This window comes from Melospiza georgiana, chromosome 5 (assembly GCF_028018845.1).
Source record: "Melospiza georgiana isolate bMelGeo1 chromosome 5, bMelGeo1.pri, whole genome shotgun sequence".
Taxonomy (NCBI): domain Eukaryota; kingdom Metazoa; phylum Chordata; class Aves; order Passeriformes; family Passerellidae; genus Melospiza; species Melospiza georgiana.
In genome coordinates, this window is record NC_080434.1 from 46,661,393 (window position 1) to 46,682,770 (window position 21,378).

General features: G+C 40.5%; 2 protein-coding genes across 4 annotated transcripts in view; one reads left to right on the forward strand and one right to left on the reverse strand.

Moving 5' to 3' along the window:
- PAICS (phosphoribosylaminoimidazole carboxylase and phosphoribosylaminoimidazolesuccinocarboxamide synthase) overlaps positions 1-5,489 on the reverse strand; it is a 41,290-nt gene extending 35,801 nt beyond the window's left edge. For all 3 annotated transcript variants that reach the window (XM_058023954.1, XM_058023953.1, XM_058023952.1), the window contains exons 1-2: positions 5,101-5,489; positions 523-609 (exon numbers count right to left, since the gene is read on the reverse strand). In XM_058023954.1, the coding sequence (XP_057879937.1) occupies positions 523-609; positions 5,101-5,488 (475 nt within the window). In that variant the 5' untranslated portion in view covers position 5,489. The remainder of the gene's footprint in view (positions 1-522; positions 610-5,100) is intronic.
- The window catches only part of PPAT (phosphoribosyl pyrophosphate amidotransferase), a 43,178-nt gene extending 25,270 nt beyond the window's left edge, over positions 1-17,908 (forward strand). Inside the window, exons 2-11 of the mRNA XM_058023957.1 lie at positions 7,770-7,836; positions 8,641-8,847; positions 9,425-9,537; positions 9,662-9,807; positions 11,057-11,129; positions 12,424-12,575; positions 13,797-13,924; positions 14,170-14,391; positions 15,133-15,253; positions 16,495-17,908. Coding sequence (XP_057879940.1) covers positions 7,770-7,836; positions 8,641-8,847; positions 9,425-9,537; positions 9,662-9,807; positions 11,057-11,129; positions 12,424-12,575; positions 13,797-13,924; positions 14,170-14,391; positions 15,133-15,253; positions 16,495-16,661 — 1,396 coding nt within the window. The 3' untranslated portion in view covers positions 16,662-17,908. The remainder of the gene's footprint in view (positions 1-7,769; positions 7,837-8,640; positions 8,848-9,424; positions 9,538-9,661; positions 9,808-11,056; positions 11,130-12,423; positions 12,576-13,796; positions 13,925-14,169; positions 14,392-15,132; positions 15,254-16,494) is intronic.
- The last annotated feature ends 3,470 nt before the right edge of the window (positions 17,909-21,378 follow it).

Below are 21,378 nucleotides of genomic sequence, written 5' to 3' on the forward strand. Positions count from 1 at the left end.
TCTAAATGAGTTCTGTGGTTGGACTAAAGCATTGCTGACCACTCCTTGCTTGGAGAGGTGATTTTGAAGTTATGCTGGAGACCACTGCAAGTCTGGATTGCTCTGCATCTCTCTCCGGGCTCAGACCACTCACCCATGCTGCTTGAAGTATCCATGATTTAAGAAAATGAGCTAGGGAAAAGCCACAAGCTGACATGGGTACCTCTCTAGCATTTGCCATACTTTCCAGTGGCATTTAACAAAATTACTGATGTTAATGCAGTTTATCATGATTAAGCTATAGCATGGGATGTGTTTTGCTTATAAATGGGGGTCATGCAGGTGTTGCATCATATACAGTGGTCAGTGTCTAGTGATGCACAACACTGCTGAGTGCTCTGGCAAGGGGATGGTGCCAGAGTGTGGCTGCATTAAAGCTATACTGATCAGAAACACAATGACAGTGCTTTCAAGCTATCAGGAAGTGCTCTGACACCCAGGCTGATTTTGAGTTTTTGATCTCTCTGTACCATCATACTATACCTAGTTGAACTGGTCTGGCATGAGATATAAAAAGTAGTGGATCTCCTGGAGCATCCTCATCATCTTCTAAAGAAACTGGTGTTTCACCTGGGAAGGAAAGAGTTTTTAGATGAAAAATAGGTATGGACTAAATTAGAAGTTTAAATTTAAATGTCCATACACTATGAGAAGATCTTTAACTTGGAAATCTTGACACTTAAGCTGTAGTTAAATTTTAAATTAATTTAGCTGTCCCAATAAAGGGGACATGAGTTATAGGAGGCAAATCATTTTACATCTTGGATATGAAGCCTGTTTGAAATGCTTTTTAAAATTCTGGTTGAAACTGACTTGATTCTAGTGACTTGTATGCTCTTCTGACTCAGTATTCAGGGTAAATAATAATGTAAAGTAAGAGACATGCAAATAAAGGCAGACTTTGCACACAGATTCATAAAATCACAAATCCATTTATGTAACAAAATTAAATTCCTAGAAGAGTGTGAAGAAAATCAGGATGTTCTGCAAAGAGCTCTGGAAATCAATGAAATTCATTAAGAGTATGGGGAAGGAACCCATATTCATTGTGACTTGACAGCAGGCATATTTGTAGCTGACAGGATTAAGTCTAGCCTTTTCCAGCATAGCTTTTCTACATTTGTTTAAAAGGGAACATTATAGCAATTGCTATGTAAGTATAAAAAGCAGCATATGTGCGTCAGGTTCAGAACCAGCTAGATTTTCACAGAGTACAGACTTGTAAGTTGTCCTGTGTGCTGTTTTCTGCATACCACGTTGACAGGAGGTTTGAAATGTTGCTTCCTTGTGCGGGAGCTGAGCTTCTGTGAGCTCCAGCCAGGCAGGGCACCCAGATCAAAGCTCGCAGCTCTGTGGTAGTTCGTCATGCGGAGCAGTAATGAGGTGTGGTTAGGATGCAATCTCCTACCCTGACGTCGCAAAACTGCGTTTGAAACCATTATCCTAAACCCTCCTGACTTTCAACAAGGCTCACTATGACTCATAGATGAGTGGCCTGATCTCTGACTGCTCCCAGCTGCCTGCCTGCCTTCCCTGGCAGGAGATGCTGCTTATACCCACAGTGACAGGACTGGCATTTCAGCTGCTTAAGAGCAGCAAAGCAAACCAGGGAGAGGAGAATAAATTCTCTCCTGGAAGGCTTCTGAGTGTGCCATAGGCACTAGCATGAGCAAGGTTAATTACATTGTTACATTAAAAGAGAAACTTCTTTTATTTCTAGTAAGAACAGTTACCACAAAAAGATATTACTATACCACAAAAGCTACTCAAAAAAATTATTGCACACTTGTTTAAAAAAAAAACTATATAAAATACTGTCAATGACATGTTAAAAAGTGCAGACATGGAAAACCATGTATAAGTGGCACTTTCATGTCAGCATTTCTGAAAGATCTTCCTGCATTTTAGTAGCTGAGGTTTTTGCCGTCATTGCTGATGCGTTTCTGCTCAGCTATAATCTTTCTGCATTTGTTGAGGTAAAGTGAAGGTCAAGCAAGGTGACCAGTGCCTTAATATTTAAACATAAAGAAAGAAATATAAAAAGTGTAAATTACTTTAATAACTAGGCAAATATTTTTTAAAATAATGTATTTTGTTTTTTAATCCTTGATTTAACTTGATTAACAAAATGGGAAGGTCATTCATTTGAACTCTAATGTAAGATACCATTTTTCATAGTTCACCATCACTTCACATAGATTTTCTTGGTTGTTGATTAGTGCAATAACACACAAACTGTACTTGAAGAGAAATGAACGCTTTGACTTGTATCTTTCTTAATGATTATTTAAGCTACATCTCTGCCTCTGAAATGTGTTTTGGGAGGGCAGCATGAATGTCATGGCTTACATTTCTGCATGTGCTTATGCATAAAGTGTTATCTTTTCATGATCAAGCTGGGAAATGGTATGTGTTGCTGCCAGGTTTGTCCTGAGACACCCTTCTCAGATTTGATTAATATTTTCAGTAACAATTTCTTCAAATACACTTCAGATATACTTTCAAAAGAAAACTGATTCTACCACGTATGAAAAGTCATCAGGGGAACACTACTGAAATACCATTCAGTCCTGCAAAAAAAGTAGTCTCTTTTCTTTCCTTCCTGTTGCTCCCCCTTCCCAGCAATCTCCCAGTAGCTGAGATAATGTAAAGACATGCTTTGCATCTTTACATTAAGCATGCATAACAATGTTGAGACTGAGGCTAAGCAGAATGGTAAATATACAGTGAATTATTTGGGAACATTCCCTGTCCCCTGTCATGCTTTTTAAAAAGTATAGCAGCTGATTTCTTAAAATCAAATAAGATGTTAATGGTGGACACATATTATTAGTCACAGGTTTTAGTTTGCTGATAGCATTTTGTTTTTGCTACCAAAGCCATAACCTAGACATCCTTGATTCCTCCAGCCCCCTCAAAACGAGATGTCTTTGTCTCTCTTAAAAGAAGGATGGGAACATTTTTCTCTGCTCTCCTGCAGCACACTGTTCTTGAAAGGGAGAAGCCGGGAGAGGGCCTGCAGTCGCTGCTGGGGCAGAGCAGGGGGCTCTTTGCTTGTGCAGGAATTGCCTTTCCCTCTGTGGGAGTGACACTGGCAGCTCTGTCCCTGCAGAAGGACTGGAGAGCATCAGCTGCAGAGCCACTGATGCCGGTTCTGCCGTACAAGTGCTCTTCAAAGTACTGGGCTGGGCAGCACCGGACTCTGACTGCAGGTGGAACAGGACTGGGCCTCTAGTACAGTGTTAGTTGCTTGACTTGCATTCTTAAATAAGAAAGTTGATGATCTCACAGCTGTTCCCTCAGCCCCTTGTGGTGGATGGGTGCATGCATTCTGCATAGCTGCAGGACACATTTCTATCTTAGTGTGCTTTCGTTGCAGCTCACATGTGGTTGTTGCAAAAATCTTTGCATTTCAATTTTTGCAGTAGTGTTGCATTATTACAGTTAGCTGCATTTAATTTTTGTTTATCAATAAAACTTGTTTGCTTTTATTTTTCTGGAGATAGTATCAGAAGTGCTTGTGCAGTCAAGAGATATATTTAATTATACCAGGTTTAAAACCAGACTGTCCTGGTGCTTCAAAACAAGGCATGTCTCACCCAGGGGTAATTATTTTTATAGATACTATAGTTTGGGATTCACAATTGAAATTAACTTTTGTTGATTTAAATTTGCTAGAGGTCTAAAGCAGATGAGAATTAGGATTACCAGGTGCAAACTACATCCAAACACAGAGGATAATCTAATGGCAGATCCTCGGATGTAGGACACTATCCTGATTTCATGTAGTCTTCAAAGTGTATCAGCTTTTATTAGCCTCAGTTCTGCAAGTTTAAATTTAAAAATTGATTGCAATTCACAGTGCAGAGAGCACATTACAATATTATAAAATTGCCGTTTTAATTTAAAGTGACTTTGACAGATTAGAGGCTTTTTGATAGTGATGACAAATTAAGGTCAAGCTTTTTTGTTAAGGTAAACAATGACAATGAAAAATGGCAATTTCTTTTCCTCAGATCTGTAAAGCAGCATTGTAGAGGGAGACGTGGAATGGTACAAGGACAAACTCAATGTCCAGCTCTTTTATATGCCTTTGACAATGACCCCTGGCAATAATGTTGAGTTTCTTATTTTCTTAAAAAATACTCACAAAATTAATGTAAATTGCTACATACCATGGGAACAAATTAAGCTTTTAATTTCTCTTTTTAGTAATCTTATTTTGGTACTTTTAACTATCATTGAGGCTTGTGCTTCAGTGACATGAAGGATGTGACAAGGAGATTTGAGTGATGTCAAACAGCAGATTGACCCTAATGAAATGTTAAGCAGAGCTTAAATGCATATGCAGAGAAGGTTGAATAAAACAAGAGATGCAAATAATTTAGTAAAACCCACTTCAGAATAAAGCCAGCTCTATTCACTTTGTCTGCCGCAAAACAGGCTGATAAATATGATAATTTTTACTTTCACTGCTAAACTAGAGTTTTTAACGAGATTATCACACGTGTTTCTTGACTATTAATAAAACTCCTTATAAAATAATTTACCTTAAGTCATCACACCTAAATATCAAGCTGATATATATATGAGAAATAAGAACAAAAATCTAAATTTCACTTGTATCACAACAAATAACGATTTTTACAACACTCTGACAATTTCAACCTCTTCTTTTTCTTTATGTTTGCATCTGAACTGGAGCTCTACAAAATCTGCTTCCAAAGTACTGTGAATGAAAGGCATAGAGGAGGAAAGCAGCTTATTTGAATTTAGCATTTTCAACCCGTGCAGGAGCCTGGACACTAGCAAGTACTCACCGAGGCTGCAATACAGGCAGTTAGTGTAATTTTGCTGGAATTACGCTGTATTTACAGGCTTCGACACTGGTGGGTGCTAACATTTTATTCCCCTGCATGAGGCGTGCATCCAGTCACTTCTAACAGCGCTGCCGGGGCTGAGCAGCCTCCGCTCCAGCGCCAGCCAAGTCGGGCTTCGGTTTTGTTCCTTTTGGGTTTTAAGCAAAGAGAGAAAAATAGAAGCAAAAATATTTTTCTTTACCTTGCGTGCTGTCTGTTGTGGGGCTTGTGTTCAGCTGCGTCTCAGTCGCAGAACACCTGCCGTTTTCTTCTGCTGCTAATTGTGTGACAGGCTCATATCGCAATATGGCATCCAGATCATGGAAAAACTTCATGGTTTTAGTGACATCCCCAGAGTTGTGGGCATATTTAACCGTTCTGTATTCGTACTTGAGGTTTTTGTACTTTGCACGGCACTGTTTCCAGTCCCTGCACACTCCCAACTCCTGCAACCTTTTAGCAATGTAGATAAATATTCCTTTATTCCTCAGAGTGCCGTGCAGTTGCTTTCTGATATTTTTTTCTGACCAGACGCTTAACAAGGCTTTAACCTCCTCCTCAGTCCAATGCTTCCCTGCTCCACTCTCCATGTTGAAAGTGACCTGGAAATGATTCACTATTTCTAGCCAAGATTTTGTTTCCTAGGAAACCAGACGGCTGGTTGTCAGTAAGCTCCGCCGAGATGAAAGGATCTAGTTTTACTGGCTCAAGCTGCCTGAGGGGAGTAACTTGAGACGCTGCCAAATAAGCAGGCTCGCCGCTGGAGCCGGGCGAGGGAAGCGGCTCCGCCGGCGGGGAGGGGACACCTCGGCCGGGCCGGGCCGGGCCGGGCCGGGCCGGGGCTCACTGCTGTGACTCCTCTTCGGGAGTCAGTGGGGGCACCAGGGTGTGAGAAAAGAAGCAAAAAGAGCCTGTTTCGTTCCTTTGAAAAAAACCAAACCCAACAAAACAAAGCAACGTCACACACACACCCCTTGTGAACTGGGCTCTGCCGGGAGGCCCGGGCAGCCCCTGCTCCCGAGGGGGCCCGGCCGCGGGACCGAGCCTTCCCCACAGGGGTCGCATTCGGGATCGTCCTGCCCCACATCTTCACATCTCTGTGCGCTGTTTGCCTCTGAATGCGGGCAGTAGAGACACGTTTTGCATATCGGTGATGTTTTAATAACAGCTCGCGTACTTCAAGTCTGGCTCAGCTGGTAAAGTGGTGCAGGCATTGTGGTAGTGACACTGAGATCCCATGCCTTTTGTCAGTTCTAAGTGAAAGATGTAATCCAACGCCTTGGCCAGGGCCTTCCTTGGGGTCTCTGCTTCTCTCTTCCTAGTGATTTAGTTACTATTTAAAGAGACCATGACAGTATTAAAATGGAAACTTCCTGTAATATTAACATTGCAATTATAAGTTGCTGAATGCAGTGCATCAACCCTTAAATCTTACTAACAGTCTTCGTGTTTATAGATAGAACATCTTCCTGAGTTAAAGTAAATGGCTTTAAGAACATCCTCATCTCTGATTATTTTCTTAGAGAACTGTGTCACTAACAGGGTAAATTTGTTCAGATGAGTGGGAAGTTTGGTTTGTTTTGCTTTCTGTAAGCAAGCATTCTTCAAAATTTTTGCTTTACATCCAACTGGGATTAGTAACAAATGAAGGGATTTTATGAACTGGAGAAAATTGATAATGAGCATGTCAGTTGGAGATTATCATACATTCTATTGATTTTTGTGCCCAATTCTATTGTTGCTTGTAATAACTAATTGCATTGACTTCAACTGAGTTAAGTCCAGTGCACAAACAGGACATTAATTGTCTTTCCCTTTTTAAGAAAAATATCTCTCCTGTTCAGACATTATTATATATGAGAGTGGGCAGGAGCTCACCCATCCACCAAAGTCCTGATGAGTATTACAGGCACAGGCAGGCACATAGCAGCAGTTTTGTTGTAGGCAACACTGCCTTATTTCAGGAAGTCTTTTAAAGGGAGATGGAGCAGCCTGCACTCTTATTCACAAAAGAAAAAAAAAAATGCAGTCTGCAAAGTAGACCTTTTCAATGGATAAGGACTGGATTACCAACTGTGGGCAACTGTACAGTGTTCTGCCTGCCTTGGGCAGGGCAGCATCAGGGGACGCAGCAGGGGGAAGGTCTGGGGAAGACAGGCAGCAGGACAGGGAAAACACATGTATTTCAGCTGAATCAGCTCTTCTGCTCAACAAAGCACAACTGCCAGCCCGAGGCTGATGTACTTAAGAGAAGTATTTCCATTTGCAGTGACACTTGAACATCAGACTTGTTTTGCCTGAGTTCAGAAGCTGAGATGCCCAACATTAGGTTTATGCATTCAGATGCTTTCATCGGAGGGTCTGCGTTGCTTTTAGAGGTGTAAATGCCAGCTTGTCTGCCTAAGTGCAAAAATGCAAAAGCTTCTGCACAGGTGATCAGTGGAAAAGAATCCATTCCCCTAAGCAACACCATCAGTTTTTAATAACATCTGACAATCTAAAGCAGAAATAGAATAGCATTATAGGACCTAGTACTATTGCCTAGACCATTATGCCTCTGAAAATGGCTTTTCCAATTAAACATCTGTTTTTACTTTATGCCTGTACTGAAATTGAAGTCCACTAAGAGCCTGAGCCAGTACTTATTGGTGGGAAGATTCCCACTGAATTTAGTGGACTTAGGCACAAACCTTATGTGACTGTCTTGAAATAAAGCATAGCAAGAAACCTGCAATTAACACAGCAATTGTAAGTCTGTAAAATAAAACAACAAACAACAAATTAAAATACCATTGAAAAAATCTATCCATTGCATGGTAACGTGTTTCATAATCACGTCAGTGCTTTATGTGAATTTTATTTTGTCCATAGGGGCCAGGAGAGCGCTGGAATTGTGACAAGTGATGGCGAGTCATCCCAGGCATTCAAAGTGCACAAGGTAAAATGCAAATAAATGTTTTGTATTCTTAACTGAGATGCATGTAAGTTTCTGGTAAGAAACAGTGTAGTTAGAGGAAAAAGTAACATGCTTGATGGGCTGTTTTAATTTTGTCAGAGTATCTGGTTTTGTTACCTGTCTTGAATGTATCCTTAAAACAAACTTGCCAATGTTGTCCTGATAGGTGTTTCTGTGCATACAGTGACAGACACACAGAAGTTACCCAGAGCATGCCAATGATGTCTCAAAAACTTTTTACCAAAGTCACTCTGCACTCTGTTAACTCTGCAGATTTGGAAGAGCATTGATGCTCTTCTTGATCTTAAAAAGAAAAAAAATACTGTTACAGACTGTGCAAGGAGATGGATGAGTAAATCTTACACTAGTGAGACTAAAGGAAGTGGCAACTACTTTACCCATAGGTAGCAATAAACAGAATCTAAGACAGAATGGAGGCCTGAGAAGGTCACATGGACTTTCTCGAGCTGAGAGAATCACGGAGGATGTTACAAGACACATAATGAGCACAGCCTTAAAAGTATCTATTTTTAGTCAGGGAATAGATTGTTCCATGAAAATCCTCAGCACAAAAATGTAGTTTGCTTTATTTAAAAACAGGACTAAAGGGAAGTGACATAGCACTGTGACCTACTCAGCTTCTTTCTTTCCCATATCTTTCAGGTTATTTGCCTTTTTCTTAAAGTTCCATTAATACTACTATATCAGCTTTAAGCAGAAGAAGAACTTACAAAGTCACCAGGAAAATAAAACCAACAGAACAGTTTTTTCTTTTTTTCTCCAAAGGGAATGGGCCTTATAAACCACGTCTTCAGTGCAGACAGCCTGAAGAAGCTGTACCCTTCTAACCTTGGTATTGGGCACACGAGGTACTCCACCTCAGGAATTTCTGAGCTTCAGAACTGCCAGCCTTTTGTTGTAGAGACTCTTCATGGGAAGATTGCTGTGGCACACAATGGGGAGCTAACAAATGCTGCACAGCTCAGAAGGAAGGTTAGTACCTCTTTGGGGGCTCAGGCATTGTTTCTCTCTGAGTGTGAGGCAGAAATGAGCAATACGGTTGCTGTGAGTTTTCCTTAATACCAAACTTTTTTTTTTTTTGTTTTTTTGAGGTTATAAAAGAGCTCACTAATCAAAATAAATCATTTTGGGAAAAAAAAAAAAAACCTGTGCAGGGGATTCTGCCTTGATATCTCCTTCTGGATCTGTTATAGGCAATTTCATATTTTCTTCTCTCTATTTTAACTCTCTTCCCAGAGCATGCACAAAGCTAATTAAATCACCCAAACATGAATTTATGCCCTGAATATTGGTGGCATTATTTTGATTGCATGTGGAGCAAAGGAATGAGATGAAGAAGGAAAAATGTAGTGCTAGCACAGAAGATTGTCTGACCTCATTTAATATAGTTGGTTTATTGGAAGAAATTTGGCATTATTATGCTGTGATCACCTGAAGCACTGTGAAACGTTTGTTCTTTGCACCAAGGTGTTGTTGGGTTCAAACCTGAGTGCTGTGATGTGAGATTGTTTTTTAATGCTGGTAACACTTTTGGCTTGTGTCTTAAAAGCTTATGCGGCACGGTGTGGGACTGTCGACAAGTTCTGACAGCGAGCTGATCACCCAGCTGCTGGCTTTCACACCTCCCCTGGAGAACGACGACACGGCCGACTGGGTGGCAAGGTGAGGGTGAGGAGCCTGGGCTTCACACTCAGCCCCAGCCATTGCACTCAGCATGATGTGCAGCTGTAAGTGCTCACAGCTGTTCGTGTGGCACACAGTCATGTTCACCTATGTGTCATTCCAGAATAAAAAACCTAATGAAGGAAACTCCAACTTCATATTCATTGCTAATTATGCACAAAGACATAATCTATGCAGTACGTGATCCGTATGGGAATCGCCCGCTCTGCATTGGTCGCCTTATTCCAGTAGGGGACATGAATGGGAAAGGTAAACTCTCTCTCTCTCTCTCTCCATATGCATAGTGTATGCTTGAAATCACTGTTATAGGTAATTAAAACTACACTTACTGAGGTGTAAGTAGAAATATGTGATGCAAAAATGAGTTTTGAAAAATAAAAAAAAGTTGGCAAGGAAAAAAATCATCTATAGGAAGTGTGCAAAATTCCAGTCCCAGATACCAGGGAATAATGATAGCCTAATGATAGCCACAGTTAAGCATCCCAACTGTAATACAATTTAAATAATTCTCATTGCTTAAAGAAGAAAGCAGTGATGAACAGAATTACAGAGGGGTTGAGGTTGGAAGGGAGCTCTGAAGGTTGTTAGTCCAAATCCCTTCTCAAGCCATGCCACTTAAAACCAGTTGCTTAAGACAAGGTCTAGAAATAAGTCTGGTTTCTTCCTTTTTTCTCCTATAGTAAGGTGGGGAAAAAGTGCTGGATTACTTGCAATGTACCTCTGAATTCCAAGCAGCCCTGTCACATGTAGTGACTGGACCATTACACAAGCAGTTTATGGGAAAAATTCCTTGTGTTCCTGTTCTGTCTGCAAATCAACAATTTTCTCCCCTTGTGACTTATATCAACAAAATATCTTCACTTGTCACTTATATCAACAAAATATCTTCACTTGTTGCAAACTAAAATAATTCAAAGGCAAAGCAGTGAATTCTTCCATATCTTCAGAAAACTGAGTAATTTTAACCACAAGAAAAATTACCCAGATTTTTTAAAGCATATAGACATTCCTACCCTATGTGACACAATTATATCTTTCCTATAGTTGTGACTCTCAAAACTCATTGAAATTCAATCCAGCATCCTCTGTAATCAAAAGCATTTATCAACCTATTCAGCCTAGGGAAAGTAAGGATTTTCTTGTGTTAACAAAAGCAATTATGTCTATCTAAAGTCACTGAACTAGGATTTGAAAAGTTTGAAATAGTGCAGGGATAACAAAGGTAGTTGCCTGAACTGTTTCTCTTCATGAGCTGTGAATATGATGCTGTTACTCCACTTCTGCCTAGAACAGGTTTATGATGTTTATTTTGTGGATGTGTTTGGGATTTTTTTAAATAATGGAAAGGTGGAAACAGTGCAATGCTATTTTAGTTAGAAATTACAATAGTCTTTAATTGCACACTTGGAAACCATAGCAAACCAGATACTGCAGCAAAAATGATTGGGGGGCCATGGTAACAAAACCTGGGGACTCTAACTGAAATCTTTTACTTCAGGAAAAGATAACACTGAAACAGAAGGATGGGTTGTTTCTTCTGAATCCTGCAGCTTTTTGTCTATTGGTGCAGAGTAAGTGGCCTAATTCTTACTTTTTCTGAAAACTCTTCATTAGACAGTGATTAAACATTAAATCCCCAGTTGCCAAATATCATAATTATAACAACATGAAGACACCAAGGTTTAGTTTGCTGTGGGGGATGTTTTTTGCTAGACCTGGTTTTTGCCAGTTTATTTTCTCAAACAGATGATTGTAAAAAAATAATTGTGTGTGCAGAAATTAACAGTAAAGACAACTACTATCACAAAGCAAATGCCTCTTACTTGTTGCATTATACCTGATTACCCATATAATTTGTTCATTTTGCCCTAATTTTCAGCAGCATAGTTGCATTACAAAATAATTCTTCACCTACAGAAAAGTTACACTGGTAGTTCACAGGCTGAAATAACCTGAGTTGTAGCATATGCTGTTTGGTAAGCTGGCCTCCTTGTTAGAAAAAAATTAACTGTTTTCTGAAACAACTTTGAAATTTCTGTTAAGAAAAGATCACTGTGTAGGACAATCAGCTGAATCGTGTGTGTTTTCAATAAAGCAATTTTGTCTAAACTTTTTCAGTAGCTAGTGCTGCTTGCTACTGCTAGTATCTGACCAGTGAATAAACACAGATTTGCTTACTTCGGATTTGTATGTCCAGAATATTTCAATATTTTGGGATAGGTTTAGATGTTAGAATAGCCACCTGGGGACTCAGTAAAGAATATAGAAAATTATTTAATAAGGTTAAACACTTTAACATAATATACTTAAACCTAACTATTCCATACTTCTGCAGATTTGAGAAATAGAAGGTACATTTCTAGTCAGCTTTATGTCATTTGGGGGTAGCTATTTGTCATCTCTAGACAGATATTTCTCTAGATTTGGCTTGTGAGGCAGGATTATTTTGGGTACCACCTCTATTCTTGGTTATATTTCTTATATTGCACTGTAAGGTTTATTACCTTCCTAGAAAAGTTCTCTAGTATTGATACAGGACTGTGTTATTAAAATATGTTCAGTCTCAATTAAGCCTGTACGGTATGTCTCACACATAGGACAAGTACCATAATTCTCTGGTACCAAGTTTAGTATTTTTACTTAGTCTATTGTTTTTGGATATTAATTCAGACTTTAGTTTTAGTAAGGGTCAGTTGTCTTATCATGTTGGTCTTAAAATGCTTCAGGTCAAATCCTAAGATAGAAGTAAGTTGTCATGTTAGGATGTTCAAAAACATTTTCACTTGTCAGTTGACTCTTGTTTGTACTTCAGAATTACCATCCAGCTTGAGGACATTTGTAACGTCTCTGTATTTCTTTTTGAAGGTACTATCGGGAGGTCCTTCCTGGGGAGATTGTGAAAATATCCAGACATGATGTCCAGACACTGGATGTTGTACGAAGGCCTGAAGGAGACCCTTCAGCATTCTGCATCTTTGAATACGTTTATTTTGCAAGACCAGACAGTATTTTTGAAGGTACAAAAATGTTACATACAGAGCTCTTCCCTAAATAGTGTAAGATGTTATCCTGGAGCACAGGGACTCTGTGTTCATAGTGGAGTACCACTGGAGCTTACAGAGCACAGCTGGGACAGAATGGGCTGACAAAGGTTTTGAGATAAAACTCATCAGGAGGAGCATGGAACATCACCCTCCTGTTTCTGGATGTGGATACAGCCTCAGATAGGCTGCCTGCATACTCCTCTGGAAGGGATGAAAAGGGCCATGAACATGATTAAGGCAGATGAAAGATCTTTTAAAAGTGAGAGACTGAAGAAAGGGACTTTATTGGTTCATGGGAAACATTTTACAAAATAGACTGGTGAAATGGGATTTAGAAAATACCTTTATTTTGATATTTTTCTTTGCAATAAGTGTCATTTCAGGACGATGCTTGTAATTTAACTTGTAAATCTATGCATTATCTAAGTATTTGGCATTGCCAGTGTAATGCTTTTTTTATTATTTCAATAGAAGCTCTCAAAATACTAGCCAGGATTCCCATACCTGGCAAACAACCTCTTCATTGCTTTCTAGGGACATGCTATCCATTGATCCAGTACAATTCCCCACCCTCATAAAGCCAGTTTCACCCCCAATTGCTTTTCTTTCACAGTCACCTTACCCTTCAGTGTCATTACTTCTCACATTCCTTGGTACTGCTGCTGTAGCTTTTGCTATGCCTCATCTCATCACGATACTTCCAGTTCTTTCCCACGTTGCAAGTTTTGTAGGACCTTAAAAGCTTTTGAGTCCCCTTATTCCCTTACTAAATTCAGGGTGAATTTTGCCATCTGATTCAAAGTCAGTAAGCGGACAGAAGCAGACAGAAGGATTGCATAAATTTTGTCTGTTGGAAAAAGCTGTCTAAAAATAGAATATGAATGTTATGAACAGGAAGGCATAATTTCTATTTCTTTCCTCCTGCAGACAGATTTTGTAACATCCACAGGACCCTTAGTTAGTTAGTCAATTAGGGGAAACTGGATTTTAGTTCTCCCTGTAGTGATACGAATGTGAATGTTAGAATGTGACATTATGTCAGGAAATAAAAAATGACTTTATAGAAGTGGTTATTAGTTCTGGAACTTTTCTGACTGACTTCTATGCCTGCAACTTGACACAAAAATTCATACAGAAGACTGAGAGGAAGTGTGAATCATGCATACCAAGAAAAACACTTCTTTCTATTCGTAGGTCAGATGGTATATTCAGTCCGCAAAAGATGTGGGCAGCAGCTTGCTATTGAAGCACCTGTGGAAGCAGACCTGGTCAGCACTGTTCCAGAGTCTGCAACCCCAGCAGCTCTTGGTTATGCTCAAAAGGTAAATGTTATCTTGTTCTTTTTTCCCCCAAGCATTTTTATACACATCTCTTTTAGTAATGGACTACAATGATGTTGGCTGTTAGACTTGCATATTGAAAAAACTCTATATCTTCAGTACGTAGGCTACTCCTGTTGAGTCCCCTGCCTTGTTTTTTCTGTCATTACTCCTCTACATTTAACAAACAGTAACTGAGACAACAAGTCCTTCTGTATTAATTCTGTTTAACTGTCTCCTGTTTGCAGTGTGGACTACCATACGTTGAGGTGCTCTGTAAAAATCGATATGTAGGGAGAACGTTTATCCAGCCAAATATGAGGTTACGGCAGCTTGGTGTTGCAAAGAAGTTTGGTGTTCTGTCTGATAATTTTAAAGGCAAACGAGTTGTTATCATTGATGATTCAATTGTGAGAGGCAATACCATTTCACCCATAATAAAACTACTGAGAGAATCAGGAGCCAAAGAGGTAAGGAAATTTAAGTCAGTAAAATACAGATGTAAATGGAAGTTGATGGGAGGTTAAAGCACAGGAGCTTTACTTCATTTTACTGTGCATTGTTGCTTTATTTAAAAGGGCAGATGTGGGAAAAAACAATGGCTAGTGTCTGGATGGGTCAAGAAGGTTCTTTTGTATGAGTGTGACTTTTGGGTGATTGGGGTGACAGGAACAAGTCTTCGCTTACAAAGCACTCTCTGGCAAATAAAAAAAGAATGGAATACAAATCAGTTAAGATCAGAAAACCAAGTATTCCTGATGTGTGACTTGTGGAAGTGCTAAGAGTACAATCATATACTGCTGTAAATATATCTTAAGTCACCAGAGCACCATTTTTTTAATTGATAAAGATTTTTTTTTAAGCAAAATAATGTGCAAGTCAGTCACTGGAGCAAAAATGTCCTGTATAATGTTTGATTTTGTAAGCTGAAACTTGTTTATCAAGAATTTAACATCATGAGAAGTAAAATCAGGATGGAACCTTCTAGGAACATTAGGAAATACTGTAAAAAAAAGTTCTAAAACTGTGTTACCTTCTCCTGCTATGTTGGCATCTGATAAAAACTTTATCACATTATCTTACTTTTAACTCTTCAATGATTTCTGTGCAGTGCTGTGTTCTGTTCATTATCACTGTGTAGAATTGAGACGTAGCTATTATCTGCTGACCATCAACTTATATCAGCCTGTTTTGAAACTGTTTTTATTCAGGTGCACATCCGTGTAGCTTCACCTCCTATAAGATTTCCTTGTTACATGGGAATAAACATTCCAACTAAAGAAGAACTCATTGCCAACAGACCTGAATTTCGTGATCTTGCAAACTATATAGGTAAATGCTACTTTCTTTTTTTTTTCCTCTTGTAAGAGTTGTCAACTCTATTTTATAATGTATTTCAAAGTAAAGCAGAACATACCAAGGCGCCAGGCAAACTAACTAAAGAACTGTAAGGTTGGTAAGCTGGGTTTCTGCATTGTGAGTAGTCTGTGGATCAATTCAGGTACATACTTTTTTTTTAACATAGTTAGGGAGCTGTATTTGTCAAAACAATAGAAAGTATTAGAGTAATTACATCAGCGTAAGTTGCAAATAAAGTATGACAACAAAGCTTCCCAATACTTAAAGCTCCTTCGGAGACACTTGACAAAAAGAAGCTACTGCAGTCAAAATACCAGGAAGAAAATAAGCAGTGAAAATCTGTCCTATAATGAAAAGCAGATGTAGTTTCACTTGCATGAGATATTCATGAAAATACATTTCGAATTTGTAAACACCCACTGAATTTTCTACAAATTGACAGTTATGTAAATAATTTTAACTGCATTATGTATTTCACTTTGAAAGAAATAACATTTGAAACCAACCTAAGAATGTTAAAAACCTGAAATTTTGAGTCGTGTTTGCAGCAGAACAAAAGATAGGTTGACAGTTTATGTTCCACTGTAAACTCCAATCTCCTGTGTTAAATACTTACTTTCATTTCTAATACCGTGATGGAATCCTTTCCCCCAAATTATTGTGAAGGTGTAGGGAAATATTTAAAGTTTGTAGGATCTCATTTTTAAGTAGTATTCACCACATGAGTGCAAAACATAGAAAACTAATATTATGAAAAGGCTATCAAACATTCCTACTGCTAGAAAATTTGCCTGAATTGCATGATTTTTTTCAACATGATGGTCTTCCCCTCCTCCAGGTCCCAGAGAGGCTTGGTAGTCCTTGGTGCTCAGATTTGGGAAGCACTAGCCACACACACATCTACTTCCAGACGTGAACTAAGGTCAACTCTGGGAGACTGCAAGGAGTTCAGGGAGTCTTAGTATACACTCTGGACTTTGGTTCCGTGTTTGCACTTATGTGTCACGTATTTGTTCCCAACACAACCTTCTGTCTATATTTCAGTGAGTCTGCTCCCTGCACAAAGCATTTGAGAAGGGCAAGACATACGACAATCTTAAATTTTTTCAGTCACTCTCTTTCATAAACTATATGATAATGTGACTGCATTTCCAAAGAGCATTGCATTTGATACAATATTGCAGCTTTAACTCCTGATCCTTTATTTCCTCTAGGAGCAGACAGTGTTGTCTATCTTTCTGTGGAGGGGCTGGTATCATCTGTGCAAGAAAGCATCAAAGCAAGGCGAGACAACAACCCCAAAGCCAACAAGTCCTTTGGAAAGCTTGGTCATTGCACAGCGTGTCTCACTGGAGAATATCCTGTTGAGCTAGAATGGTGAACTTTTAGGGGATGGACATCAGTTCATACCTTGTTGAATGTACCTTTTTCAATGATGCCTTCTTGCTACATAACCTTCTTGCATTTAGGTCAAACAGAAGCCTTATGACAGTTACCTAATTACTGTTACTAAAACACATCTAAGTAAAGACTTACAGAAAGTCCAATGTGCTGATGAAAACAATGTAAGTAGATTAAAATATAAAATCATATAGTTTTGATGCACAGTTGCGCCTTCTATTTTCTCACAAAATGCTATAAAAACCAAAGGATTTTAAATTATGTAGAAGTCCCAAAGTTTGTTGTTTTGGTCTTGCCCTAAAAGCTCCCCCATTAGACTTGTTCACAAAGCACAAATTGTGTGATGATGTAACTTGAAATTATCAAAGTCTTAGTGCAAAAGTATCTGAAGTTTGCTTTTCTCCTTACGACAAATTCCAGATTCTGAAGACTGAAGTTGCTTTCTCAGCAGTTGTTGCTTTGGCTTTTTAAGAATAGAAGTCTCGAACTTCTGCATACAGCCTTTTTTAATTGAGGCCTTTGTAACAGATCCTATGCATATGATGTCTGACATGATTTTTAAAAATGAAGACTCAGGGAAATGCTCAGCCAAAAAGATCTCTAGTTTTGTAACTTTAAAATTCTGTTTTAAAGTCATGTAATTACATTCTCTTTGTGTGCTTCTATCAATTGCCAATATAGTGTGGAAAAACTAAAAAATACTTGGCACTGCCATTCTTTTTTCTGTTTTACGCCTTGTTTTCTCTGGCATAAGTCTGACAATTTCTGAAGTGTACTTTTCGTTTGTCAACATCCAAAGCAAACTAAAAAACCACAAACTTTCCATACCTAACAGTAAAAATGATATATCAAATAAGGATCATGAATTGTTCTGGTTATAGTCTTATTTTAGTACATCACTGCTGTTAGAATAAATGTAATGTTTAAAAAAATTCAAGTGTTCTGAAGAACCATTAGCTGTTAAAGACAATGTGTTCAGCTGGTCACAATTACAGTTACTGGTATACAGGAAGATCACTTGGACAATGAACCACTAGCTGAAAATGGCAAAGCACCTTTTCATAACTATTGCAAACTTCCGCACAATTTTTAAAATAGTTTGTATACCTCAGTCTTTCTCACCAAATACCAGCGACTTAATTTTAGATTTTCTATTTAATATTGTGTATTTTGGCCTTATAATTGTTTGTGGCACTGTTAAAAAAAATAAATAGAAAAGTTTAACAGCTTCTTCCTTTCCCATTATTTTCTATATTGTTGAGAATTACAAGATTGCTGATTAAATTCAAAAGGGAGTTTTATGTGAGATTTGTAGCAATTGTGCCTCATTGACAATCACAACACAAAAGTCCTACTTTGAAAAAGCATGTAAATACACATGCTGTAATGAAGTCAGGACTTCAGAACCTACTTGCAGCCAAACCTGTGGGAGCACCTAGATGTGATGAGCATGGGGCTTCATCAGCACCCAGACCTGCATATTGGGGGATGTATGTGGATCTCTTCTAATTAGCAAGTTTGGTTTGTTAAAAGAACCTTAACAGTCCATCTGGACAGTAAATTGGACAAAACCAGAACAGGCCTGCACACTGACCATCCCCTCCTCCAGGTTAACCAGGAACGAGTACGAAAAAACCAGGAAAACTGTTGTGAACTGTTCTTATTTCCCACCATCAAAAGAAAATAATTTTTAGAAGGGCTAAGCTGAAGTCTTAGATTACAAATACATCAAATACAAATACAAAAAAGAGCCCTTTATATGTGAGATAAACATTTAGATGCACAGTGTAAGAAGTCTATCTGTATGAAATAGTCCACAGGACTGGAAATGAAACTTGTGCAAATTCTCTTTAATGTGCTTTGAACAAAATGCTATTTTTGAGGTCTCCTAATAATTGTTTTATCACTAATTAATGTGATTTGAGCATTGGGTCGCATAATTCTAATTAAAAAAAAAAAAATTAGTCCTCTTGCCTTTTCCCCCCTCCACATTATGGAAAGGAAATTCTGTCTGCTGCTGTGAACACTGTAATTTTTGGATGCACTGCAATGCTGAATCTTTATTATGTATTTTTCAAAATCTTAAGTTAAAGAGGAGATACTTTTAAATGTCATTCTATTCTGACAGCTGGATTTATGCTTCAGGTTACTAGACACAATGACATACAGCCAACACACACACCAGTGAGTGTGCTGAAGAAAACTCTGGCTTTAGGTGTCGCTATTTCCCTTAATATTTTACTGTGAAACCATTCCTGCTCTATTACCAATGTGCAACTGCGCCAAACTATCACTCAGAGAACGTGACAAACAGTAGAAAGCTGATGTCTAACTTCTCCCATACAAACATTAAAAATGGCTGTGGTCTTCTCCTTCTCTCGGTGAGGCACCACCGGCACCACGCGTAGAGGTTTTAATGACACCTTGAATGCGCCTCGGAGGCAAAGCAAATCATTTCCTGTGAGGGTGGAGAGGCACTGGCACAGGCTGCCCAAGGAAGGCGTGTGCCCCATCCCGGGAAGTGCTCAAAGCCAGGCTGGATGGACCATTGAGCAGCCTGGTCCAGTGAAAGGTGTCCCTGCTCGCAGCTGGGTGCTGGCAGTGGAGGATTTTTAAGGACCCTTCCAATCATTAATATTCCATGGTTCTATGACTTTGTGTCATTAAATCAGCACGCGGCCCCCAGGGCAGTTCCGGTGCCCCTTCCCCCAGCACGGCTCCCGCTGCCTTCACCCTCCCGCTGCCCTCACCCTCACTCCCCGCTGGCCGCCCTGAATCGCATCCGGGGGGAAGCCCAGCCCCGGCCGCTCCCCGCTCCCCGTTCGCCGCCCGGGAGCCGGGCATGGGCTGGCTGCAGGGACCGCTCCAGAGGACAGTCAGGGATTGCTGCAGGGACTGCTCCTGGAGCGGAACGCTGCCTTCCCGCTCCCAGCACCGGGAACACCAGAGCGCCCGCCCCGCAGCCCGGACGTGACATTGCCGCCCGCCCGCCCACGGCCGTCCCACCGGCAGGAAGGCCCGTACCACCTCCCGGGCCGGAGGGGGAGGACACACGGGGACCGAGACGAGTAAACTGTGAGCATGAGGAGGGAACCCTGCCCTTCGCCTGAGCCATCTGCATTTGTTTTCAGCACTTTTCCCATGTCTGCTGGGGACAGCGGGGAAGGCTTTGGCGGCCTCGCTGTGCCTCTCTCTTCCTCTCTCCTTCCCTCAAGAAGCAATGACGCATGGCTCTGGCGGAGCAGGCGCTGCCGGTGCGTACCGAAACGGCGCCACGGCCGCTGGCCAATGAGAACGCGGTATTACCTCGTCCCGCCAATCGGAGGCGCCGCCGCTGGCGGGCTGGGGCGGGGACAGGAGGGCACCGGGAAGTGCCGCGGGCGGGGATCCCGAGGAGCGGCAGGAGCCGCCGGTCCGTGTCTGTTTCCGTGTCTGTCCGTGTCCAAACGGGGTAACCTGAAAGACGAGAGCGGGGGCCAAATTCTGGATCCGTCCGGTCACCGGTCCGGCCTTGGCGGGAGGGCTCGCGGGGCAGAAACGGGCATCAGCACGAGCAGTGCCCCAAAAGTTCACGTGTTGGGGGTTTCTGCTTGTGAAGGAAGGATTCGTATTTCACAATTCCATTGAAAGAGTTACTAATTAATTAAGCTGTGTTAGTGAATTTATCAATTCAGGGATGCCCAGCTTTAAAAATGAAAGTGTAACCGTGAGGAACAAGCTACCTCAGTACAAGTCAAGAATCCAGCTTTGCACCTTTTGCAGTCTGAGGCATGGTAGAGCTGTGTATTCTCTGCCATGGGTCTTGTTTTTTCCTCTTTGTTGTTTTGGTCTTGCCCTAAAAGCTTATTTTTTTCCTCTCCTTTCTGGCGGTGTAGTTGTAGTACACTGTTGTAGTCCGACTGAAGCGTTAAAGTGAGGCGGTGTCTGGTGTGTGGTTCTTGCCTGTGAAAAATGCATATTTTGTGATTGGCTTTTCGCAAATATTAAAATGAATATTATATGTGTTGTGTTAGAAAGTAATGCTGTATACTCTTAAGTAGTGTGTTAAATATAGTTTTAGGTTATAAAAAATGTTAAAATCGAAACTATGCTATGTAGGATACCTTTTTAAAGAAAGGACTTGCTGCGAAATAGCAGCCACAGGACACCTAAATCTTTCAGAGAAAAAGAATTTATTGCCCTCTTATCAGAAGAAACTAACTTCTTCCCACCTCGAAGGCGCTGTTAGGATTCAGAGGAAGAAGTTGACGATAACCAGACAGAATCCTGTATTTGAATGAAATTTATGCATCATGTATGAAATGTATGAATATGCAACAAGTTATTATTTTTAAGGGTTAATCCTCTGTTAACGTGTGTCCTTTTTCGGGCTCGTGCTGCCCAGAAAAAGGTACCCGGACATCCGTAACTCTCTGTCTCTATTGCCTCATATTGCCCTAATTCAAATTGTCCAAATTACTATTGCCCTTAATTGCATTACTGCTTTTATAACCATTTTATTCCTGTTCAACTCTTTATCATTTCAGACCCCGCGTCTGGCGTTTGCCCCTGCAGGAGCTGCGGGCGCGATGGCGCTGGCGGCGCTGGTGCGGCGGGCGGCCGGGCGGCACGGCGAGCGGGCGGCCGTGCGCTTCCACGGGGGCCGCGGGCAGCCCCCGGGCCGCCGCTCCTACGGCGCCGTGCTGGCGCTGGCCGGG